Source organism: Onychomys torridus, chromosome 4, assembly GCF_903995425.1.
Source record: "Onychomys torridus chromosome 4, mOncTor1.1, whole genome shotgun sequence".
Classification (NCBI taxonomy): Eukaryota; Metazoa; Chordata; class Mammalia; order Rodentia; family Cricetidae; genus Onychomys; species Onychomys torridus.
In genome coordinates, this window is record NC_050446.1 from 12,032,356 (window position 1) to 12,055,834 (window position 23,479).

The window sequence follows — 23,479 nt, forward strand, 5'->3', positions numbered from 1 at the left end:
GGGCCCGGTGTGTTGCGTCGGGTGGAGGGCGGGGCATGTACTGTGACGACGAGGATAGGCGGGGCCTCAAGCTCCCCAGGCGGGAGCTGTGGGTGGTGGCAGGAAGTCTAGCGCGGTAGGCGGGGCCTGCTGTACCGTGAGCGAGTAAAGTGGGCAGGGCTTCGGGTTCCACGGGAGATAGAGCTGGAGGTGGCCCGCAGGGGCTGTAGGGGGCGGGGTCTGGAGCGCAGGGGGCGGGGCATGTCAAAGAAGGGCGGAGCGTCGGCGGTCGGCCCCTCGAGCGTGGAGGGCGGGGTCTGGAGCGTGAGGGCGCGCGGCAGGCGGGGCGGGGCGCGGCGGGCGGCGCGGCCCCTTTAAGGCTTGGCCTACGTGGCAGCCGCTAGAGCCGCCGCGGCGCAGCGAGGCCGGCCGCCGGGCACTTCCTGTGGAGGCCGCAGCAGGCGCGAGCGCCGAGGACCAGCCAGCTGAGCCCGCCGCCGCCGCCGCCATGGGCCAGAACGACCTGATGGGCACGGCCGAGGACTTCGCCGACCAGGTGCGGCCCGCCCCACAGCCCTCCAGCCCTTGGGGCCCCACGGACGCTCGCCCTCGCCGTCCTGGTTAGCTCCACGGAGAGATCCGCGGGCGTCTGGGCGGGGGTCGGCCAGGGAGGCTCCCAGGGCCCGCGGTGCTGCGCTCTGCCCTCTGCCCTCTGCCCCACGGCAGCCCCTTGGGGACTCCTGGGGATGGGGTACTCTGTGCGCCCCGCTGCCCTCCGTCCGGGCCGTGCTGCCCCTCCCTCTTCTCGTGGACCGTGCCCTGGTTGCCCGGCCTGGGTCCACGACGCCGGAGGAGAGGAGCCTGCCCCTCGGCTCTCCTTCCCTAGTGTGCAGGTGGCGAGTGAACCACAGGGAAGGCCTGGGACGAGCTTGGGCCCGAGCGATTAGCCGGCCAGGATTAGAGCCCGAAAGAGGCGCAGGTGGCACCACTTTTTAAAATTAAGTTCGAAAGGAATGGGGTGGGAGTCGTGTAGGTGTGAACCTTTAACTCCTGAAATGACACCGTTAGGTCTGCGAAGTGATAATGGAGCCTGGACTAGCACTCAGTGTAGGCTGAGTGGTGCCGGGCCCATCCGCCAGCCTGATCTGGTTCACTTAACGTGTTCGTGGCTGTCGGTGATACGAGGAAGCATTTTGTGGCCTAGACTACTAGAAGGCTTGAGTGTGTGAACATCTTCAAATGAGCTGTGGGTCAAATAAGCTTCGCTACCCCTCCTTCTGAGGGGAGTCCTCTCTCATGCATTCGGTTCTGTTGAATTACTTTCCTGTGAGCTCATGTTTTTTAAGTCATTTAACCCCCCTTTTGGAAAAGTTTTTTTTTAAGGTCATGATTTTGCATTAAAGACACAAGCTTAAGATTGTATTCATCACAAAGACACAAAAGTTCTCAAGGACCGAGGTCTTCCTCGTGTGCTGGGTTTCCTTGACATAATTGTCAGTGACCCAGTTTTATCTCCCTGAGTAACAGCTCTCTAAGAAGATGGCTTCATAGCCAGGGGAAGTTTGTGAGCTGCTCACCTCACAATCTTCTGCTGGAAAACCCTCCATTTTGCAAGTGGATTTCACAACCTGACCCAGATAAAATATCTCCAAGCAGCTGCCAACTATCGAATGATAGATTTCAACTAGAGGAAAAGTTCATCTTTAATGAAGTCCCCCATGCATTTTGTTTTGATTTAAGCGAAAGAAGCCAAAGTTTGGGACTGGACACTTTGGTGAGGAACACGGTGTCCATCTCCACCAAGTGTTTGGTTTAGGCTCTTGGACTTGGCAGTGTCCACCACCCAGCAAGAAACTCTGGGTCTTCTACTGCAAGCCTGGTGTTCAGGGCAGCTTGCAACCCAGGCCTGGAGTTACATTTCAGCTACACATCAGTGTGAAGATGCCAGTGCTGCAGATTGCCTGTTGTTTAAAACCAGAATTCCCAATGAATGTCAGCAGAAGCTGGCAGGGATTAGCCTCAGAGTCTACCTGGAAGATAGCAGAGGACACCACAGGAGCGTCTGTAAGGCTGCTGGGAGATGTGACTCCTGCTCTTCTGAACTAGTGTCAGGACCTGTGTTGCCAGTGAGCAGGCAACAGGGATCCTTCCACAGGCTTCCCCATGGCCTCAGTGTGACCAGTCCTGGGAGCTTTTGTGTTGAATATTCATCTGTCACATAGAGGAAGGTGCTGATGATCCAGCTTTTTAAATGAAAGGATCTAATGTGTTAGGAATCAGGTGTTACCTCTAATGTGTTGTCAGATAGTATCGCACATCCATGTTAGGTAGCCTTGTCTTTAGAAAACAAAAGTAGAACTGACTTTGCAAAAACTGATTTGCCCAGAAAATCAGGCTTCTCATCCGATAGGTGTTCCTGACAGTGATGACAACACTGAGCCATTAAGTGGGCATTCCTACCTTCCTGGGAGACTGGCCATCAAGGCTCCATCTTCCCAGGGCCATAGAGGTTTGTCATGATCTGCACAGTCCTGGTCTTGTTACGCTGAGGTCAGCATCCCTGTATTTTGGTAGAACTCATCCTTTCCTTTTAGTGTGGTGGAGGCTGGTCCCTTGGGATATACACAGCCGGGGCTCTGCTGGCAGGCTCCTGTGAGCTACATCTCTGCCCTTGGCAGTCAGGGGAGGTGTCCTCTTGCTCCCAGGAAGCCAGACCCTGAAGAAAGTGCTGAGATCTAGGAGGTAGGCCTTCAGAAGCCATAAGAAACCAGGTGGGAAAGAGCTGGGAACTCAAAATCAGACCTGTGTCCTGTGGCTGCGGCTTGATTCAAGCTAGACAGATTGTAGAGTAGCTTCCAAGTGAATCCACACCAGGAACATTAGTGCTTAATGGATTCTGCCTCATGGCTGTTACCAGGGTGACAGGAAGGCCTCACAGGGGGCCTTCCTTTCCCAGTGTGGACTTTGGTGTGTTGACCTATCCTTAAGAGTGGCAGAACTAGACCAAGGAGCTGATGTGGGCCTTTGTTGACGTAGTGCCAGAGTGGGCCTGATGAGGTTCCTTGCACCTTATGTACTTGTTTACTTGTGATTAACACCATATGGCCGGGGTAGAGCCTGGTGGGGGTGGAGGGGCAGGCGGAGGGCTGAACCTTCCCTTTCCCAATGCTTTGTCTTCTTGTACCTCAGACCTTAAGGATTGGGGTAGCTGACTCATGGCTCTGCTTGCTGGTCTTGACTGGAGATTGAACAGTGCCCCCTTCTGGAGAAAAGTGGTAGAAACAAGGGAGACTTGGTAGTACCTGGAAGATGAGGCTCCTGTGCCTGTGGTGCAGTGGATACCTATATACAGTGTTTGGGGGAACTTTCTAGGGGGCCTAGAGTCCAGGGAAGCCACCCAACTGTTGAGCTGACTTTGCATGACTGTTGCTGCTCTCAGCTCCCGGTCTTATGAGTCTTTTGAACGGGCAGGAATCTAACGTTTCCTTAAAAGTTCTCCAAACTGAGGGCAGCAGCTGCCTTGGATCCACGGTTGTGCCGAACATGAGAAGGTTGGTGTTGCTGCTCTGTGTGTTGGCGGTAGCACTGTGTGATCCTGACCTGTTTCCTGGGTCCTGTCTCAGGACAGATAGGATTATGTCCTAAATCCCCTCAGTCCTCTCACGTGATGACCCCCTGAGACAGACTTGACCCTCCTCTTTTTTTTTTTTAGTTTCATTTTTGCATGTGTATGAGTGTTTTGCCCGAGTGTATGTCTGTGTACCACTTGTGCCTGATGCCCAGAGAGGCCATGTGAGGGCACTGGATCCCCAGGAACTAGAGTTACAGGTGGTTGTAAGCTGCCATGCAGATGCTGGAACCAAACTTGGGTCTTCTGAGCTCTTCATTCCTGAGCCATTTCTCCAGTCCCACTTCTCATTTCTTAAGCTGCTGGGCTGCTTTACTGCCTGTGAGCAAGCACATCCTGCTTTTTGCAAAGCTCATGAGAAGCCTGTTTGTCAAGGTGGGTTGATTTGACTGCCTTTCTTCCCACAACCTTTCCTCCTCAGCATCCACCACTGGCTTTCCCAGGCTCTTCAGTGAGAACTGTGGTTAATGGAGTTTCTTTGCTCTTGGTAGTCATGGCCAGTATGAGCTGGGACACTGGTAGTGGCCTGCAAGCACAGAGGGGATGTGGCTGCAGGAGCACTTTGCAGCAGCATGGTGTGAGCTGTGAACAACATGCATGTGAAGGCCTCTTTGTTGTTAAACTTGGCTTTTCTCCTGTGTTCAGACACACATCAAAGGAGAGCTGTCGACTGGTGCCCTGTGCCCACCTGACAGATGCTTGTCTTTAGAAAGCAGAGCCCAGCAGATGTGCTTAGTTCAGCACATATTACCCGCAGCTCTGCACTTTCCCCTAGAAGCAAACCACTGTATCGGCCTCCCAACTATGCTGGTTTGGAGGGAGGTATGACTTGCCCCTCCCTCCATTACTGTCTACTCTTTAATCCTCTTGACCCAGACACTCCAATTAAGAGGAGCAGACTCTTAGGCACATTTTAACTACATCTAGTAGATTGTGCTGGATTATGTTTGTAGCAAATGAACTTCTGTGGTGAGGTTCTTGAGGGAGGAGCAGACTGCAGCAGGGCTGGGCTGGTTCACCCAGTGGGTTCAGCCCCATTGTAATTGTGCCGGGGAACAGTTCTCATTTGGAAGCAAGTCAGAACACCTCCAGTGTCTGTGGCTGCCTGAGAGTCCACACCCTCCTGTGGTCTGCACAGCTTCCGTTAGGTGCTACCCAATGTGAGGGTCATTTCTCAGGAGCGTTCTGAGATCGGTGGCGGTGGTGGTGGTGGTGGTGGTGGTGGTGGTGACTCTTTGGTAGGTACTGGTGATTGCATCACTGCTGGCATATTTCTGGAACACAAGGGCCATGGGGCAGAAACTGGGAGGATAAGTGGAGTCACTTGTCCTTCACCTAACAAGATGTGTGTGTATTCTCTAAATCTCAAGCACATTCGGGATCTTTTCTTCTTGTATTTATTGTGAGATTGGGTCTCTATGTTGCCAAACATGGTCTTGAAATACTAGGCTCAAGTGAAGTGATCCTCCTGCCTCGGCTTCCGTAGAAGCTGCCATTGCAAGCATTGTGTCATCGTGCCTGGCTATTTTTCCTGTTAGAGCATGTCTTCTCTTTTTACTCTTACAGATTTTTTTCACTCTGCAAGTTGGGAAGGAATCTTAGCAGCTAGTAATTGTGTGGTCCTTACTTGTTGAAGGGTAACAACTCCCCACCTTACCTCCCCAAAGTCACTGGCTCACTGTGACTAGAGCACATTGCTGGCCAGGGTCAGACAGGCTTGGTTGGACAGGGTGAAAACAGTGGCCTGGCGGTGGTAGCACACCCCTTTAATCCCAGCACTCGGGAGGCAGAGGCAGGTGGATCTCTGTGAGTTTGAGGCCAGCCTGATCTACAAAGCGAGTTCCAGCACAGCCCCCAAAGCTACAGAGAAACCCTGTCTCGAAAAACCAAAAAAAAAACAACAACCAAAAAACACAAAAAAACAGTGGCCTGAGTACCTGTGCTCTGACTCCCAGAGCTGCTGGCTGGTCTCTGGTGCCATCTGTGTGGCTTCTGCTGACTTTTCAGTAGGGCTGAATAAGCACATGCAGACACACACGGGGGGGGGGGGGGGGGGGCACAGGCTTCGTGTCTGAACAGTGCTATGACTTTTTTTGCTGTTTCTTGTCCCAGGTGCAGCTTGTCTGTTCTGACCATGCCAGGCCTGGACAACCCCTTTGTGGGCTAAAGGTTGAGCTGATCTGACCACCCAGGTGCTCTGCAGCTGAGATGGCAGCTTTAGCAGTGTCTTGGGCTTTGAAGAAGCTTTTTAAAGTGCTGAGAATTCAGAAATACTCCTTATATACATACTCATCTATTTCAGCAGCTGGTTTAATAGCCCATGTTCACTCTGCTGCCCTGGTGGGGTCAGATTCTGCCCTTTAGACTCTTCTTGACACGTCAGTCCATGGGTAGCTCCTTGATCTTTCTCCTTGGCCTCCATGATACCCTTGGATTTCTTCTACCTGCGGCTCAGCTCTCAAGAGAAGTATGAAAAAGGATGGGGTTCACTTAAATGGCATTTGCACCTAGCTTCAATAGGGTGTGCTGGCCTCCTGATCAAGCCATCAAATGCCATCTTCACAGGGACAGAAGGGAGCCACGGGTGTGCATTACAGAGCTGCCCTTTGTGGTGGTTTGCACACTTGAGTTTCTCTTCAGTCATTGTCAATTCTCATATTGGCAGTTTTAACCTTGCTTTGGGTCATGCATGCTGTGAGAACATCCCAGGGCTTTCTGTTTCATAGCACAAGTGTTCATCTGTACCACAGTTCCCCATAGGATATTGAACTTTCCGGAAGGATTTTGTTGGAGTGAGAAATGATGGCAACAATAGAGGCATTTATTTTGGTGCCACAGTTGGGAATGCTGCTTGTGGCATCTTGTGGGTGGGGGGCAGGGTGCTCTGCTGATTTGTATTCTTCAGTGCTGAGGAGAACCCTGGATGTGAGGGGCCTGAGGTGTGAGAATCCCTGGGCTGGAAGATCTCAGAGAGCCTTTCAATTAGTGTCTGTGCCTCCTACTTGTTGATGCCCCTCACCGGGCATGGAAACTGTGTGTCTTGTAGCGTTTCTCCCAATGGCTCTGGAGCAAAGCTGGTAGATAGTACTGGACATTGCCTTATGGTTCTGTGCCAGATGCATGTGATGGTGTCTTTGTGTCTGGGACTGGATGTTGGATCATCACATGTGTCCAGACTTAAGAGGGGAGCACCTAGATCTGCCCTGGGAAGGCACTGGAGCTGCTGAGAGCTGGCTTGTCTCCCTGCCCTGCTGCCCATATAATGAGGCTGCGGCCACCTCACCAGTATGTTCTGTGATCCTGCAGTTCCTGCGAGTCACCAAGCAGTACTTGCCTCATGTGGCACGCCTCTGTCTGATTAGCACCTTCTTGGAGGATGGCATCCGCATGTGGTTCCAGTGGAGTGAGCAACGTGACTATATTGACACCACCTGGAGCTGTGGCTACCTGTTGGCCTCATCCTTCGTATTCCTCAACCTCCTGGGACAGTTGAGTAAGTGGCTCTGAGCCTCTCTAGTATACTTCTGGGGCATCCTGTTCCCTTGAATGGTTGTTGGCCATTGAGAAGCTGTGTATGAACTTGAGGCCTGAGCACCTTCTTCTCAGGCTGAAGACTGATGGTGATGAACACTCAGGCGCTTGTCATCTGAGATTACAGCTTTAGCCATGCCCTGGCCTTTAAAGCATGATAGCCATGGTTTATTTTTGTGGGCCTTTTTTTTTTTTTTTTTTAAAGATTTATTTATTTATTAGGTATACAGTGTTCTGCCTACATATGTGTCTACATGCCAGAAGAGGGCACCAGATTTCATTACAGATGGTTGTGAGCCACCATGTGGTTGCTGGGAATTGAACTCAGGACCTCTGAAAGAGCAGCCACTGCTCTTAACCTCTGAGCCATCTCTCCAGCCCTTCTGTGAGCTTTTGGATGAATGGTCCTTCCCCAGTCTTGTGCTCATTTCTTTTGCTATAGACACAAGCCTGGTGTGGTGACTCACACCTTTAATGCCAGCATTCAGGAGGCAGAGGCAGGTGGGGGCTGCCCTTTTTGAGTTCAAGGCCAACCTGGACTATGTAATAAAGCAAGTTCCAGGGCAGCTGGGTCTATATTGTGAGACTCTGTCTATAAATAAACAAAAAAGCTGGACATAGCCCCTGCTTTGTAAATGTTAGATGCTAGGAGATGCTAGAGCTTGGGCAATTAAGGCAATCAAAGAAGGAGGTATCCATAAAGGACAAAAGGTTTTAGTCAGCAGAGAGCCAAGGCATTTGGATTCACATCGATTTTCTGACAACCCATCATCTGGTGGCAGCTTTCTTACCTTTGCATGTTTGGAGGTGAGAAAGGACTTGTGCTTTTTCTTTTTTTTTTCCTTCCTTTCTTCTTCTTCTTCTTCTTCTTTTTTTTTTTTCCTCGAGACAGGGTTTCTCTGTGTAGCTTTGCGCCTTTCCTGGATCTCGCTTTGTAGACCAGGCTGGCCTGAAACTCACAGAGATCCACCTGCCTCTGCCTCCTGAGTGCTGGGATTAAAGGGGTGCGCCACCACCGCTGCCTGGCGGACTTGTGCTTTTAAGCATTGCTGGATGTGCTCCATAGTGGAGCAGTCAGTCCTGCACTGGTGGCCCTTGGCACAAGGAGCTGTGGCTCTCCACAGCAAAGTATGGTCTGGACTAGTGTTCTTCAAAAGCTGGGCAGGCTCCAGAGGGCCTGGGCCTTGCCTGCCATTAAGGCTCTGGGAAGGTGCTTTGCTTGAGGTGCTGCAGCTCAGCAGCACTGGAACAGAAGTGTCTTGTTGCCCTGGATACACCGCAGCCCCTAACTCTGTCCTCTTCCTAGCTGGCTGTGTTTTGGTGCTGAGCAGGAACTTCGTGCAGTATGCCTGCTTTGGGCTGTTCGGAATCATCGCACTGCAGGTACACAGACACCTAGTGGTTCTCACCTTGGGTACATGGGGCGTGGGGTAGGTCTCGCTTTGCTTTGGTGGAGCTATATATTGTGTCTGGCATCTTCCCCTTCCTGCATATTTGGCTGTCCAGAGCACTTTCCCTTTGGAGAAGTGGCTAGTCTTAGCTAGGGTTTAGGAGCAGATGGCCTAAACAGGTGCTAGCCATAGGTACTGAGCCGTCACCCCTTTCCTGAACTGCTGCGACAGGGAGACATAGGCCACAGATTGGCTGCAGCTGTACATGGACTGGGAGGCACTGCATCTGACAAATAAGAATACCTAATTACCCAGAATGGCATGCTTACGCAGGATAGTTGAGCTGTACTGGTGGTCTTGCAGTGGCTTTGTGTTCTGGGACATAACAGCACAACTTTGGTAGTCAAACAGGTTTAGAGGTTACACTGCTGTTAGAAATACTAAGCCAAGTTGTCCTAGTGATCTGCCTTCAGTGTCTTAAAGTTTGCATATCTTATGTTCTTACTCCATTGGATGATCCTGCCTCATACTGTTATGAAATCTATAGATATTAGTGTGAAAATGCTAATTCAGTTTTCTCTCTGTTCCTTCAGACGATTGCCTATAGCATTTTGTGGGACTTGAAGTTTCTGATGAGGTAGGTACATTTTGGGTGGTAAGAGTAGAGTTCTTGGCCCTCTCACCTGAGCACCTGTAGGCTAGTGCCACTTTCTGTAGTTCCCACTGCCTCCGAGAAGCAGGGTTTCAATGGGCACAGCAGGACTTTCCCCCACAGCTGGAATCCTGGCTTGATAGTGAGGGGTCCTGTCTTCTATATTGCATGGGTGTGTGGACTGAGGGTTGAGTAGAAGTGGGTAGAGACCAGAGCTTGGTTCAACTTGTTGGTTCAACTTGAGGCTGGTCCTTTATACTCAGACCAGTCTGGTCCCATTGAGTGGTGGTTTGTTGTAGAGAAAGGGAAGGGTGAGCTTTGGTGTGCTCTGGCTTGGTGGACAGATGCCTGGTAAATGTAGGTGACATTTCTGTTCCTCAGGAACCTGGCTTTAGGAGGAGGTTTGCTGCTGCTCTTGGCAGAGTCCCGCTCAGAAGGGAAGAGCATGTTTGCTGGTGTTCCTACCATGCGTGAGAGCTCCCCCAAGCAGTACATGCAACTTGGAGGACGGGTCCTGCTGGTCCTGATGTTCATGACCCTCCTTCACTTTGATGCCAGCTTCTTTTCTGTGAGTACCTGTCAGCTGAGCACAGCCTGGGATGAGCCCATGCTTGTAAATGAGCCTCCCCAGCTCTGTTAGGGAGAGAGGCCAGTGCCCTCTGCAGACTCCTGACTTCTCTCCTTCAGAGTTCAACTCACACTGTTAGCCAGTCCATTCTGGTTTTTATATGTCACACCTGAGAAGTCGGCAGAAGGGCATTGTTGGAGGAGGGGGAGGAGTGTTTTCCATCATGGGTGTCTAGGTGGTGTAGATGAACTGAGCTCTCAGAGTTATGATATGGAGACCAGGGTAGCACTTCAGCTTTTACTCATCTTCCCCAATTATTTTACACTGAAATATGTTGTTTGGGGGCTGAGAGATGGCTCAGGGCTAAGAGTGGTTTCTCTGTGACCAATTAGGACCAGAGTTCAAATCTTAGCATGAGAGTAACTGGACAGGCATCCAGCAAAGACTGTAATCTGGCCTTTGAGGAGAGCAGAGGCAGGATTGTTCAGATTGCTGCTTCTACTCTAGCTGAAATGAGCCCTAGGTTCAGAGAGACCCTTCTTCAAAAAGGAATAACTGGAGAATGATAGAGGACATCCAACACCCTCTTCTGGCCTCTATCCTCCTGCACATATACTCAAACACAAATACAAACAAATCTTTTTTTCTTTAATGTTGCTTGGCCAGATGTAGCACAGACCTGGAATCTTAGTGCCTGAGAAGCAGAGGCAGGAGGATTGTAAGTTCAAGGCTAGTTGGGGTTACATAGAGACCCTGAAAAATTATCTTTCATTCTCTACCACATGGCCAGAGAACTTTTAACATGTTTCCACATTTTCAGCCTTTGTACCCTTGTTTTACTGTAAACAATCACGATCAAAAGTAGCCACGGATCAAGCTGGAGAGATGGCTCAGCCATTAAAGGCTAGGCTCACAACCAAAAAGTAGCCACGTATCAGCCTGAAATGCTTTGCTGCTGATAGGTTTCTTCTGCCAGATAGAAGTTCTGTATTCTGTAAGGTCCCAGGCATGGGCACAATGCAGCTGAATTCACTGCAACTTCTTTCTTTCATTATTATTATGGTTTTCCAAGACATGTTTTCTCTGTGCAGCCCTGGCTGTCTTGGAACTTACTATGTAGACCAGGCTGGCTTAGAACTCACAGAAATCCACCTGCTTCTGCCTCCTGAGTGCTGGGATTAAAGGTGTATGCCACAATGCCAGACCTTCATTTCAGTTTTCTAACAAGAATGATCTTTGCTCTGTTTTACAAACCCTTGTTTCATGTTTACTGTTCATACTGCAACAGGATGCTGGCCAAGGCCACTGAACATTACCAGCGAAGTCCCAGTCTTTCCTTTGTCTTCTCAGCACCTCCCAGAGTGGCTGTTGTTGCTCTATTTATGACATTATGCTCCTCCAAATGTCTCCAGCTTCTGACCATTACCCTGTTCCACAGTCTGGTGCTACTTTAGCAACAGCCTCACTTCTTGACACCAGTTTCCTGAGTTCATTCTCTATTGCTATAACTGAATACCACAGAAGGGGCAATTTACAGAGAAGGATGTTTTATTCAGCTTACAGCTCTGGAGGCAGGGAAGCCCAGGGTGAAGAGGTCAGATCTGGTGAGAGTTTTGTAAGAACTCTGTAGAGTCCCGGTGGAATACAGGGTATCATACAATGAGACTGAGGAACAAGCCTTCATTCACAGCCTAATTACTCACCAAAGTTCTAACTGGCAAACACCACTGACAGGATTTGGAGGATTTTCCAACACATGGTATTTGGGGAGTACATGTAAAGCCATAGCATCTTTAATACAGAGTTCTTGGAAGATCAGTATTTAGTATGTTTTAGGGTTTGTGTGCTCCCTCTGCCTATAGTTTTCAATTTTCATCATGAGAATTATACAGGTTATACAAGTGTGCACAGCTTTCTTCCTGACCTTTAATCTGAATGTTTTTCCTTTGAATCTGTGCAGATCATCCAGAACATTGTGGGCACGGCTCTGATGATCTTAGTAGCCATTGGTTTTAAAACCAAGCTGGCAGCTTTGACTCTCGTCGTCTGGCTGTTTGCCATCAACGTGTATTTCAACGCTTTCTGGACAATCCCGGTCTATAAACCCATGCATGACTTCCTGAAATACGACTTCTTCCAGACCATGTCAGTGATTGGAGGCCTGCTCCTGGTGGTGGCTCTTGGCCCAGGGGGTGTCTCCATGGATGAGAAGAAGAAAGAGTGGTAACAGACAGACCCCCCTCCCTGCCTGAGGCACAAGGCCCTGGACTGGTTCAGGGTAGAGTCAACAAACTGCCAGCGTTTATGTGTCCTCTTCCCTTCCCTTCCCTTGGTAAAGGCACAGATGTTTTGAGAACTTTATTTGCAGACACCTGAAAATTGAAGGTAAAATCTGCTTTGGAAACAGTCTGGAGTCTGACTGTCCAGGGCTGGCCAGCTGGATGGTCATTCCTTAGCCGAGGCTTTGAGTAGACAGTTTGGTGGGCTATGGCCTCAGTCCTGTCTTTTGGGGGGTTGAGGACCTTCAGGTTGTACTGAGCTGTACTTTACCATTCAGAGCAGTTTCCCTTTTAGTTTTACGTTTACATCCTTAGCTCAAATTACTACATGACTTAGGATGGTCCAGTCAAACACCAAACAGTTAAAACCTCGAGTTCAGAATCCTACCAGTGGCCCCAGCATTTTATAGGATCAATGAAAATGATAGAGAAACCCCAAGCCTAGAGAACAGTACAGTATTGGAGAGGTGGCTGCTGCTGCTGGCCCAGGTCCTTGATGCCAGCTGGCTGAATGCTGTTTACTGGGTGAAAGGTACCCTGGGAGTTTTGATGGCTCCAAGCAGGGATGGGGTCGGGGCAGGAAGTTCTTGGAAAGCTGCTGGTTTGGGTACTGCTATCCCCTCAAGCCTGGTGGTGGGAAGGGCAGGAGCAAGCTGCTCATGTGATGGTCCACCATGGAACCAGCCTGGGGAGCAGTAATGCCATGGGGCCCAAAAGTGAGGAGCTCCAGTACTGAAGACACCCAGGCTTAACCCAGTTACCTCACTCTTGACCTTCTCAGAGCAAGGCCTGGACCCCACAGGCCGTGTTCACCCCAGCTTAACTCCCTGTTCCAGACTGAGTTCACCCCATCGACAGCCCTGATGCCACCATTTCCCTAAGGCTGTTGCTTGCTCAGATTTTTGTCAACTTGCTCTGCTGGATGCAGCCAAGATACTTTTTACAATTTGTGATGCCTTACCAATTTGATCTCAGTCCTGTATTTAAAGTTTTCTAACATTGCCTTACACCGTGTTTCTCTTTTTGGGGGGTCGGGGGGATGTTTAATGCTGTGGTCCTGCTCATTTGCATGGTAGTGCCATGAGGGTAGTTGGGCTCCTCCTGGACTTCCCCCAGGTCTATTGGAGAGAACAGGTAGACAGGCTTGGAACCCCTGGAGGGGAGCTGGCAGCTCACCTCACCCTTGGGTGCAGCCCTGGAGGTCCTTTCTGGCATCAGCTGGGTAGGCAGGACTGTGTCCCAAAGAGTCAGTCATCTTGGGTCAGTCCTGCCTCTTCCCCTTGCCTCACTAGTTCTGCAGTCTGAAGCTACATTCTCAACACCCAGCCCGTGTTCCGCAGCCTTACGGCCTGCCTACTCCTCCCTTTGTGAGTTCCAGCAGTGGCTCAGGCTGTGACATTTCCTTACCAGCCAGTCCCTTGACAAGCAGAGCTGCCTCTGTACACCCACCTGCTCCGTTACTTGCAGTGGCAGCTCCATGATATTCCAATTTGTGGAATAGGGCGCAGACTCTAGGAGGCAGGTACGTGCCTCTCGGCAGTGGCCCCCATCCCAAGGGTGCCCTGGCCCATCCACCAGCTTTCTGTGGGCTATGCCTGGGATGGGATAAAGAAAAAAAATCTACACATTGGTTTGGCAAAAATGGTTTCTGAAAATGCTTTAGCTTTATGTGGGAATAGGTATAAACCTCATTTTTATGCTGTATTTTATATCTTAGTTGTGTTTGAAAATGTTTTGATCTTTGGAAACATCAAAATAAATAATGGCATTTGTGGTATCTAGTGTGATCCTATGTGGTGGCCAGCCAGGTGGGGGCCTGGCCAAGCTCAGGGTGCTACAGTGAGCTACATCAGCAAGGGTCACTAAAAACCACAGAAAAGCCATGAAGAGAGAGAAGTCAAGTCCATGCTGCCGCCATCTTCTGAACAGAACCTCCAGGCCCACTCTGAGCAACAGGCAATGTCAGGACATCAGCGGTCAGTTCCAAGGACACCCAGAGGCTTTCTCTGTACACTTCATTTCCCCAGCTGCTTAAAGGAACTGAAGTTCTTGGGCTTGTGGTGATGATGGCTCTTGAACTTCTTGGTCAACGAGGTGAACTGCTTCTGTGAAAGCAGAAAATAGTGACTAGGGCCTTTGCAAGTCCACAGGGAAGGTGCTGTGTGTCTAAGGCTGAAGAGCAGTCTGCTTTCTCAAAAAGTTTCCCCTTCTCTGCTGGGTCAGTGTGGGGCCAGGGAGAGGGCAGCACAGTTCACTAGACTGTCCACCCTGGCTTCCCTGACAGAATCCTCATTCCTGTCGCATAAAGAAGTGGTGCCCAGCAGCTAAGTTCCCTGACTCCTGTGTGTAGGGCACCCAACTCAAATGCTGAGAAGCCATTGGTCAGGACCTGCTGCTAGAAACCTGAAGTAGCCTTGGCTTCCATATTGATAGGCTGTTACCTGACAGTGCACTGGAGTAATTTGCTAAAGCCGTGGGGAGCACTAGCTGTGCAGCCTCACTCGGCCTGGACAGTGCAACCCTCCTGATCTTGGCACTTGGCGGCACACCACTCACCTTCTTGAGTTTATGGCCCCTCTTGTGGCCCGCTTTGGCCTCTCTTCTTTCCCCAGTGCCCTTCTCTCTGGACTGCTTTAGCGTCTCTTCCTCTTGGTCTGTCAGAAAGCCTTCAGGAGTGGTGGTCTCAGACGTACCCAGATCTTTTTTTGTGAATAGCTCAGCTGGAAGGAACACACAGCCTGGCTGAGGTAAAAGCGCCACTTTACTGGGAAACATGGCTAACAGCAGGCCCACAAGAAACAGCAAGAGACAAGCATGGGGGCAGGAACCAGGTTGTACCTACTTACGTGGGTATAGATCTGTCATGCTGTCGTCACTCAAGGATCCTCCCTCGTCACTGGACGCTGGCTCCCAGAAAGCTCTGCTCTGGTCAGGTAGCCCATCTCCGTCCATGTGGTCCTCCCTCTTCCTCCTCTTGTGCAGGAGGCAGGCTGGGACATACTCCACACCTTGTTTCTGACACTCCTCATCTAAGAGACCAGCAGACTGAACACTGGTGCCCTTGGTGCAGCTGAACTATGGACTGTATTGTGGTAGGGCTCCATTCCTTTATCCTACTGGACATGCATGGACAACCTGGAGGCTATAGATGGAGCTCAGGGGAAGTTCCTGGTCTCAGCTCTCCTGAGCTTGGAGCTGGAATGAGACTTAATACAAGGAAGGCCTTCCTAGGGTCACCACTACTGAGGCCTTTTCCCCACTTCATCTCTGCCATCCTAATGAGTACCAGCACAAAGTCTCCTCCCAGTCACTCAGCCAGTGACTTCCAGCCCATCACCCTGCAGTGGTTTCACTGCTGTCTGGCTCCATCTTAGCTCTTTGATACATCTCTGTAATTCTCTCATGGGGATCCCTGCCCGATACCTCCCTGTCACAACCCAGGAGATGACAAGGCTAACAAGGGCACATCCAAGCCTTAGCTGCCACGTGTCAGTGCAGCCTAGGTACCGACTCCAGGAGCTCCAAGAAGTGTGGGAATACAGCCTGCACATTCCTTACCTTCCCATTCTCTGAAATCTGCCTGTTGGGCTGGACAGACGTAGTGCAATCCCTGAAGCCTCCCACTCATTCCGTCTCTGCACTATGCCCCACCCCCTGCCCCAAGTCCTTGCTAAGGCCTGGCTCTGCCTAACTCCTTCACCCCAGTGGCCTCCAAGTTACCTAATCTCAGTCACTTTCTTACCCTCATTTTGTGGTGACATGGGAGGCCTTCCTTCACCTCCCTTGTCCTTAAGCTAGCCTCAACTCTCCTGGCCTGGCACTATCCACCCTAACCTACCTAGAAGTTAAATTGCCACACTCTAAACCACTTGGGATGCCTTCCTACCCCTGGCTCTACCCATCACCTGAGGTCTGTGAGTCTCATCCTCTGCAGTGTAGAGGACTGTTTGCATCAGTCCAGATCCTGATAAGTCCCCAAGGCTCCCCTGCAGTATCAGATGACTATGGACCTGTCCTGGAGTTCTGGCACTACAGCCTCAGCCTGAGAGCCAACTGGAGGTGGCTATGCCACAACAGGCCTCCAAGCCATTCACCATAACTCCTCAGCCCACTTCTGGCTTTACAGTGGTAAGGTCAGGAGCCACTGGCCCTCTTCCTCACTGTGCAAGACCAACCAACAATGGACAGTGAAGGATGATCAAGGCATCTTTCTGGCTTTTGGGGGCAGGGGACATGCATCCTAAAATCTGAACCTCTGGTGGTGACTTACATTGCTGAAGTGCTCTCTGATACCTCCGGCCCCGGGTATGCCTCAGTACATGCTCTGGGGACTTGTTGATGTGCCTCAGGGTGAGTTTGCAGAAAAGTTGGTACCTACAAGGTAAACAGATGGAAGGACAGTGCACACCATGGACCAGACTTGTGGGCTCCACCATGACTGAAAGCTGCAAACACCTGAAGTTTTGCTGGGGATGCTCTGCCTCTAGTCTCAGCTACACAGGCGTACTTTCAAAAACAGCTTCCCAAACAATTCCACTCAGCATCTGGGATTAAGGACCCAGATTGTTACCCAAGAAAAAGAAACCACAGTTTCACACTGCTCCAGGGTGTTTGTATGGGGAAACAGCTCAGGGAGTTCCATGTGAGGATATATCAACCACTGTCATGGGGTCCCCAAACGGTGAAAGTGGTACTGTCCAGCCTGCCTGGCCTCGGGTGACTATATGCAAGGGCACTTGTCAGTGGAAGGTCATTATATGCTCAGAATAGGGGGCACAGGCTCTGCACCCAGGCACTGGCCGGCCATCTACATACGGATTCTTTGTGCTGGGCACGATGTGTGGCTCGAACGCTGTGTAATCGAATTCCGAGGAGGCTCTGGACAGTCGCTGGTACTTCTTGCCGCGAGTGTAGACCTGAAGCTCCGAGAGACGACAGGGTAGCTCATGGCCAGTTAGGGAGCAGCGCACCTGTGGGTGGGCCGCCTGTCAGCAGGTGGTTTTGCCAGCCCCGCCCTTCTACACTGTCGTCCTCCGGGGTCCCACTGCTCTCCAGAAACAGTACTCCCGGGTCCCACTCCTCCCCTGCACGGTCCTCCGGGTCCTACTCCTTCCGGGTCCCGTTCCTTCCTGGCCGTATTCTCCCCGGCACGGTTCTCCCCGGACCTTGTGAGTGTTGGGCAGCAGCCTCAGGCTGGGGTGCTGGCGCAGGAAAGCCCGCAAATCAGCGGGAAGTTCGTCCATGATCTGAGTTGCCCATCTAAGGCCGCTGCTACCACGTGGGGAAGAGCGCCGATCCGGAAGCAGATTTCTCGGTCCCGGAAGTGTCAAAGATGGCCGCTGCGATGGCTTTCTCTGTGCTGCGGCAGCGGATGACGCGGTGGCCCCAATGGTCCTGCGCGGGGCTGGTGAGAGCCGGACCGGGGAGGACCCTGCCCAAGAAGAGGGGCCGGGAGGATCGAGCCCAGAGTGGAATGGGGCTGAGGAGGACCCTGTCTAAGGGGACTTTGCCCGGGGTGGAGCAGGGCCAGGGTGGACCCTGCCTAAGAGGACCTAGCCTGGGGTGGTGCGGGGTCCGGAAGGCCCCTGTCCCGGACCTAGCCCGAGGTTGAGCGGGACTGGGTTGGACAGTGCCAGTAGCTTGCGCTTGGCAGCCTTGAGGTTCCTGAGCTTAGCCCGGCGGATGTTCGGTCCCCGCAGGCCCCGCCCCGCGTTGCCAGAAGGAGCGTCCTCGGGCTTGCTTTCCGCTCAGGTGAGAAGGGCTCAGACCTGGTTGCGGTTGGGACACCTGCCTTCATTCAGCCCGCAGTGGTCTACTAGGTGTGTTGTACTGGGAGCGGACTGAGCACAGGTGCTATTAATTGCCTTTCCCCCTACATCCTCTGTGAGCATAACCTAAGTCTTGTGGTGAATTGGCGACCCAGTTCTGTTTGTTCTAGGGCTTCTGACCCCATGCCGGTATTGTAAAATTCCCTCCAGGGATTGCTTGGAGGCCAAACAGGTGTAGCAGTTCTACTGCTGAAGCAGCCACCGCTAAAGCAGAGGACGACTCTTTTCTCCAATGGTTCCTGCTTCTTATCCCTGCTACTGCTTTTGGCCTGGGGACCTGGCAGGTGAAGACAGGGGTCTAATTTATTAGATGTCTCTAACTAAGCCTTGGACCCCACTGCTGTTTGCTTAGCTCACGTTGTTTCTGTAGGTCCAGCGTCGGAAATGGAAGCTCAAACTAATTGCAGAATTAGAGTCTCGAGTCATGGCTGAGCCCATCCCTCTGCCTGCGGAGTGAGTGCGCTGCCCACCCAATCTATCCCATTTACAGAAGCAGTTGGGGGCCCTGGCTTCTGTTTGGTGTCTTCTCAGTAATTTCTTTGTCCATAGGCAGGAGCCCTCAAAATTTCCCACTAGACTGGCTGCTGATTTGTCTTTATGAAGCTGCCGAAGGGCATGTAATATAAATAGGAAAGATGTATTTTTCGATGCCAGATTTCCCTTTTCTGGTCTTGAAGGATCGCCCCATAGTGACAGTTCCTTGTACATTGGTGGTTGATAATGTAGGTATCAATATGGTGACAATTTTTTATAAGTGTCCTCTAATTTTTTGTACTGCTCTCTTGAATTTGCAACAAGGGTTAATTCAGGGATAACAGGTGGAATTTGGACTCACATTTTGTTAATTTATGTAAAGTAGCCATACAGGGACACACACTTCCCTTGAAAAGCTGGGTTTGGTAGCACAGATCCACATACTCTTGTGGCATCGAAGGCTGGTGCCGAGATCACCCCTCTGGAGGACACAACCTGTAATCTGATGAGCCTCACTGCGCCTTTCTTACCCTTCCTACCTGGTGGGCTTGGCAGCTTGCAACCTGCTTAGAAGATTCTGACAAGCCTTGCTTACCTACAGCCCTTCCCCCCTTCTCCTTGTAGCCCAATAGAATTGAAAAATCTGGAGTACAGGCCAGTGAAGGTCAGGGGGCACTTTGATCACTCCAAAGAGCTGTACATGATGCCTCGGACCATGGTGGACCCTGCCCGAGAGGCCCGTGATGCTGGCCGAATCTCCTCCTCAACAGAAAATGGGGCCTATGTAGTTACTCCTTTCCACTGCTCTGACTTAGGGTGAGTAGGCCATGCCTGGGCCTGGCAGTTTCTCTAACTGTGCTCAACCAACCTTTAGATCCCTGGGAATCTACTGGATCCAATACTGCCTAATAGTTTAAGATCTCTAATTCTGACATTTCTTAATTAGTCAGTTCATTGATAGGGTTTGAGTCACTGAGGCTTGTGTGTTGGACTGGATACACAGAACAAGTATATCTATCGAACTGTCCTGTAGATGTTGCAGTGACCATTAGTGATCATCTGTACTGGAATCCTTCCTCACCCCAAGGGACACTTTTATTATTGCTCCAGAGTCACCATCCTGGTTAACAGAGGGTTTGTCCCCAAGAAGAAAGTGAATCCTGAGACCAGACAAAAAGGCCAGGTAAGAGATATGGCTCTTCAGTCTGGAAGATTATAGTCAATTAATCCATTCTTCACATAGGACTCCTGTAAAAAGTAATCTCATCTTCCTTTGTAGGTTCTTGGAGAAGTAGACCTAGTTGGCATAGTGAGGCTGACAGAAACCAGGAAGCCCTTTGTCCCTGAGAACAATCCACAACAGAATCACTGGCATTATCGGGACCTGGAGGCTATGGCCAAGAAAACAGGCGCAGACCCCATTTTCATTGATGCAGATTTCCGTATGTTGTGGCACCTGCCCTGGGAGAGCAAGCACTGTTGGCTATTAACTGTCCCACCTCCCCTTCTTTCCCTGGCAGGTTTTCATCCTGCAGGTTGGTATGGGGGCAGAAGGAAATATGATAGGTTCTGAGAAAAGTGGAAGTGCTGAGAATCACCACCAGAAGTGGACATTAAATCCTACTGTCTCTACAGAGAGTACAACCCCTGGAGGACCCATTGGAGGGCAAACAAGAGTCACTCTTCGGAATGAGCATATGCAGTACATCATCACCTGGTTAGTCCTGCTGTCCCTTGTTACAATATCGTCCCCCCCCCCCCAACTGTATAGGCTGACAACTAAATTCTTTCAATCACAGGTATGGACTGTGTGCAGCAACATCATACTTGTGGTTTCAAAAATTTGTGAGGCGGACACCAGGTGTATGAAGTTAACGAACCTGTTCCTAACCAAGAGATCTACACATAAATAAAGATTGTTATTTTTAAAACCCTGGCTCAGTCTCAAGACATTTTATAGGGGAACACCACCAATAATAACCAAATAACCAAAGACCATTAGATGGAAGGTAAGTTTGTAATTATATTTATGTACAGAAAACTTAGCAGTGTACATTTAACCCAATTTAGTGGCGAGTTCTTTAGCCTTTGCCTTTTCCAGTTTGGCAATTCGAGCCACAGATTTAGGACCCAGGACATTGCCTCCCCAGTGGCGGCGGATCTGAAATGACAGAAACAGCAATCAGTTTTGGCCTGACACCCTACCCTCTAATGCATGCATCAGCTAACATCCTACATTCATTGGTTCCAAGTGGGTACTTGAATCCAACTGCTTACAGCACTAACCAACACCATGTTCTGTACAGAGCTGCTTACCTCATCGTATCTGTCGTTGTAATTGGTCCTAATAGCTTCTACCAGCTTAGCCAGAGCACCCTTGTCTTCCCTGGTAAGGAAAGGGGAAAGGCCTTGTTACTCTTTGAGAAGCAGGAGTAATTTTTCCAATATAAGCTTCTGTTTTTGCCTCAGACACAGTATGACCACACAGCTGATTCAGGTGAAGAAATTCTTAGCCATCATTGGCAAATGGTTCCCAAACCTGGGAGTAAGGGAAGCTTAAGGATAGGCACAAATACTCACGAGTTAACCTGTGTGAAGGCTACAGTGGTGCATGTCTTCCTGTGGACCAGCCGCCCCAGCCTGGCCTTTCCCTTGATGATGCAGTAGGGGACCCCCATCTTTCGACACAGGGCAGGCAGGAAGACCACCAGCTATAAGCAAGCACAAGCTGTAGGCATTTGGAGCACAAGAAGCAGGAGCTACACTGCTACATTGTGGCAAATGCTCAGGGTTAAAAAGCTCATGTAACTGCACATCAAAGCTACTTCAGTCAAAGATTCACATCATTGCAAGAGCCACATAAACTGATCAAAACTCAGCGAAACTGACTCCGCCCTTCCAGAGGCAACAACACAGGACCCTGGTTCTGCACTTTATGCTAAAAACCATCAGACCTACCTCAATGGGGTCTACATCGTGGGCAATCACCACCAGCTGAGCTTTCTTGTTCTCCACCAAGGTGGTGACCGTATTGACCCCTGGAACACACAACCACTCTGACTGAGTGCTTGGGCCACTACAGTCACAAAAAAAGCAGTCCCACCACGCTGTGACTCAGGGTTAAAAAGCTCGATTTCACTCTTCACAGTGATTTCAGGTGAAGAAATTCACACATCATTGCACAGCCTGCCCCACCACCCTTCCTTTCCCAGGGGTCACCTACCCGCTCGAAGGACAGGTGGTCTCTTAGTTGGGACGTCCCCTTTGCCAGCAGCTTTCTTCTCAGCCCGGGCCAACAGCCTTTGCTTTTTCTCCTGCTTTGTCTCTGGCCTGTACTTGTGGGCAAGCTTGAGCAGCTGGGTAGCTGGGACAATAGTTCTTCAATTAGACTCTGGGCTTGAGTATTTTTTAGATCTGCTCTGTAGCTTCCTGAGTGCGGTTGTTACTCGGCAAGCAATCTCTCGCTCAGGCTGATTTCTAACTTATCACTTAAAAGGCATTACAGGCCTGTGTGGAGGGTCCTGAACCCCTCCCTGTACAGCTGTGGCATAAACTCAGAGACTTTTTTTTTTTGGTCTTTTGAGACAGTTTCTCTGTGTAGTTTTGGAGCCTGTCCTGGAACTCGCTCTGCAGACCAGGCTGGCCTTGAACTCAGAGATCTGCCTGGCTCTGCCTTCCCAGTGCTGGGATTAAAGGCATGCACCCCCGCCGCCCGGCCCGAAACAAATTTTTAAAAAGCTAAAAACCACCACCATCCTTGTGGCAGATGCTTTTAATCCCAGCACTTGGGAAGCAGGATCTCGAGTTCAAAGCCCGCCTGAGTTCCAGAAAAACAGACCATCTCTACACTCCCCCAACCTACCCTTGTGTGGTATGTGCAAGGAAGAATGCCAGGGGTCAGCGTTAGGCATCTTCCTCAATTGCTTCCACACCTTACTCTTGCTGGGTGTTTCAGGCAGTGACTAGGGACCCCTTTCAATCCGCCCCTCTCCTCCCACATATATGGATGCTGAGAATTCTCAGCTCTCGCACGTCCTCAGCAAGTACCCCTTTTCCTTGCGAAACCACCTTCCTGCACCACCATTGTTTTGATGTGACGACACTCTAAAAAGGACAAACTCAGGCCCAATTTCATGCCCTGGAAACACGAAACTGGGCCCGACACAGAACCTCACCTGTTTGCCGGTCCAGGGCCTGTGTGAACTGGTTAATGGCAGGAGGTACTTTGAGCCGCTTATAGAGGATGGCTCTTTGCCGCTGCAGCCTAATGTAGCGAGGCCATTTGACGAAGCGTGTGAGATCTCTTTTGGGCTGGATGTCCTGCCCTGGGAAATAAAGAGTGAGACTACGAATGAGGAGTCACCGTTGTGCCAGCCGGCACCTGGGCACTTAGGAGGGTGTTGGTGCATCAGAGATCTTGGTGGTTCAAATGTCATCACCACTTTTCTGATAGCAAATATTCTTTTACATCATCTGCACACAACACAACGGAAAGCCACGGCCTGCCAGCAAGCACAACAGCCCCAGTGCCCGCAGTGGCTGTCTCAAGGCCAGGGCGGTCCTCGAGGGCCACCGTGCCCGTCGGTTCGGGGACGGAGCCCGGTTCTCCGCGGAGAACATCCCACCCCAAGTCCCCTGGATCCACCGCGCTGACGTCGGGAAACACTTCCATCCCACTTACCGATGCCGAAGTTCTTAGGCCTTTTCTCAAACAAAGGATTCACCACCTTCTTGGCCTCCTGTTTCTTCACGACGGCGGGGGCCGGGGCCACCTTCTTCCCCTTGGCCTTCTTTCCCTTGGGCTGGACAGAGGAGAGAAACCCCGTGAGGCTGTGTCTTCCGCCATCGCCGTCCCATCGGACAGCAGGGTCGTTCCCGGCGCGCCGCTCGCTGCCGCTCCCTTGCCGCGCAGGGCCCCGAAGCGCCAAGGGAGTCCGCAGACCCCGCGAGACGGCGGCGGGTGGCGGATGGAGGCGGATGACGCGAGGGACCGCGATCACTCACCATCTTGCTCGGCTGGAGGAGAAAGAAAGGAAAGGGAATTGTGGGTAATATGTAAGCAGTCGCGGAGATCGCGAGAGCCGGCGCCTGCGCGGGATTTCGGATTTAAAGCGACGGAATCACTGGGCACTCGGTCGGCGGGGGCGGG

The 23,479-nt window shown here is 51.1% G+C and overlaps 4 protein-coding genes and 3 non-coding genes across 9 annotated transcripts; 2 read left to right on the plus strand and 5 right to left on the minus strand.

The window, feature by feature from the left end:
• Positions 1-317: 317 nt before the first annotated feature.
• On the plus strand, positions 318-13,805 carry Surf4 (surfeit 4). The gene is made up of 6 exons (XM_036183334.1): positions 318-535; positions 6,914-7,100; positions 8,445-8,521; positions 9,123-9,166; positions 9,563-9,749; positions 11,710-13,805. Exons 1-6 carry the CDS (start codon positions 488-490, stop codon positions 11,974-11,976), a joined length of 810 nt encoding a protein of 269 aa, XP_036039227.1. The 5' UTR covers positions 318-487; the 3' UTR covers positions 11,977-13,805.
• Surf2 (surfeit 2) lies at positions 13,671-17,481 on the minus strand. The gene is made up of 6 exons (XM_036183336.1): positions 17,194-17,481; positions 16,844-16,998; positions 16,299-16,402; positions 14,875-15,057; positions 14,585-14,748; positions 13,671-14,133 (listed from the first exon to the last, which is right to left on the minus strand). The coding sequence occupies exons 1-6, from the start codon at positions 17,269-17,271 to the stop codon at positions 14,044-14,046; spliced, it is 774 nt and encodes a 257-aa protein (XP_036039229.1). The 5' UTR covers positions 17,272-17,481; the 3' UTR covers positions 13,671-14,043.
• LOC118581309 (surfeit locus protein 1) lies at positions 17,173-20,266 on the plus strand. Of its 3 annotated transcripts, none has more exons than XM_036183333.1 (9): positions 17,173-17,435; positions 17,728-17,779; positions 17,967-18,140; positions 18,227-18,309; positions 18,955-19,146; positions 19,441-19,513; positions 19,610-19,772; positions 19,966-20,047; positions 20,130-20,266. In XM_036183333.1, exons 4-9 carry the CDS (start codon positions 18,281-18,283, stop codon positions 20,197-20,199), a joined length of 609 nt encoding a protein of 202 aa, XP_036039226.1. In that variant the 5' UTR covers positions 17,173-17,435; positions 17,728-17,779; positions 17,967-18,140; positions 18,227-18,280; the 3' UTR covers positions 20,200-20,266. The 3 variants fall into 3 exon arrangements, with proteins under 3 accessions (XP_036039226.1, XP_036039225.1, XP_036039224.1); XM_036183332.1 differs by having other exon boundaries at positions 18,007-18,140; XM_036183331.1 differs by having other exon boundaries at positions 17,197-17,435; positions 18,007-18,140; positions 19,610-19,865.
• Positions 20,267-20,328: 62 nt separating this feature from the next.
• Rpl7a (ribosomal protein L7a) lies at positions 20,329-23,406 on the minus strand. The gene is made up of 8 exons (XM_036183335.1): positions 23,335-23,406; positions 23,012-23,132; positions 22,506-22,655; positions 21,554-21,694; positions 21,289-21,368; positions 20,911-21,041; positions 20,647-20,716; positions 20,329-20,491 (listed from the first exon to the last, which is right to left on the minus strand). Exons 1-8 carry the CDS (start codon positions 23,335-23,337, stop codon positions 20,387-20,389), a joined length of 801 nt encoding a protein of 266 aa, XP_036039228.1. The 5' UTR covers positions 23,338-23,406; the 3' UTR covers positions 20,329-20,386.
• LOC118583272 lies at positions 21,111-21,182 on the minus strand. Its single transcript, XR_004944858.1, has one exon. It is a non-coding gene; the product is annotated as a small nucleolar RNA SNORD36 (small nucleolar RNA).
• Positions 21,439-21,513, minus strand: LOC118583271. Its single transcript, XR_004944857.1, has one exon. It is a non-coding gene; the product is annotated as a small nucleolar RNA SNORD36 (small nucleolar RNA).
• On the minus strand, positions 22,735-22,808 carry LOC118583278. Its single transcript, XR_004944864.1, has one exon. It is a non-coding gene; the product is annotated as a small nucleolar RNA SNORD24 (small nucleolar RNA).
• Positions 23,407-23,479: the final 73 nt, after the last annotated feature.

Coding starts and splice junctions, on each gene's coding strand:
- LOC118581309 (XM_036183331.1), top strand. CDS start 17,361: ATGGCCGCTGCGATGGCTTTCTCTGTGCTGCGGCAGCGGATGACGCGG. Junction 18,310..18,954: donor CCCATCCCTCTGCCTGCGGA/GTGAGTGCGCTG, acceptor TTCTCCTTGTAG/CCCAATAGAATTGAAAAATC. Junction 19,147..19,440: donor TTCCACTGCTCTGACTTAGG/GTGAGTAGGCCA, acceptor TTATTGCTCCAG/AGTCACCATCCTGGTTAACA.
- Rpl7a (XM_036183335.1), bottom strand. Junction 21,695..22,505: donor GGCCCTGGACCGGCAAACAG/GTGAGGTTCTGT, acceptor CTATTGTCCCAG/CTACCCAGCTGCTCAAGCTT. Junction 21,042..21,288: donor ACGATGTAGACCCCATTGAG/GTAGGTCTGATG, acceptor GCTTGCTTATAG/CTGGTGGTCTTCCTGCCTGC.
- Surf2 (XM_036183336.1), bottom strand. CDS start 17,271: ATGGACGAACTTCCCGCTGATTTGCGGGCTTTCCTGCGCCAGCACCCC. Junction 16,999..17,193: donor TGCTGCCCAACACTCACAAG/GTCCGGGGAGAA, acceptor GCCCACCCACAG/GTGCGCTGCTCCCTAACTGG. Junction 14,134..14,584: donor GGGGCCATAAACTCAAGAAG/GTGAGTGGTGTG, acceptor CTGCTTTCACAG/AAGCAGTTCACCTCGTTGAC.
- Surf4 (XM_036183334.1), top strand. CDS start 488: ATGGGCCAGAACGACCTGATGGGCACGGCCGAGGACTTCGCCGACCAG. Junction 7,101..8,444: donor CAACCTCCTGGGACAGTTGA/GTAAGTGGCTCT, acceptor TCCTCTTCCTAG/CTGGCTGTGTTTTGGTGCTG. Junction 9,167..9,562: donor GACTTGAAGTTTCTGATGAG/GTAGGTACATTT, acceptor TCTGTTCCTCAG/GAACCTGGCTTTAGGAGGAG.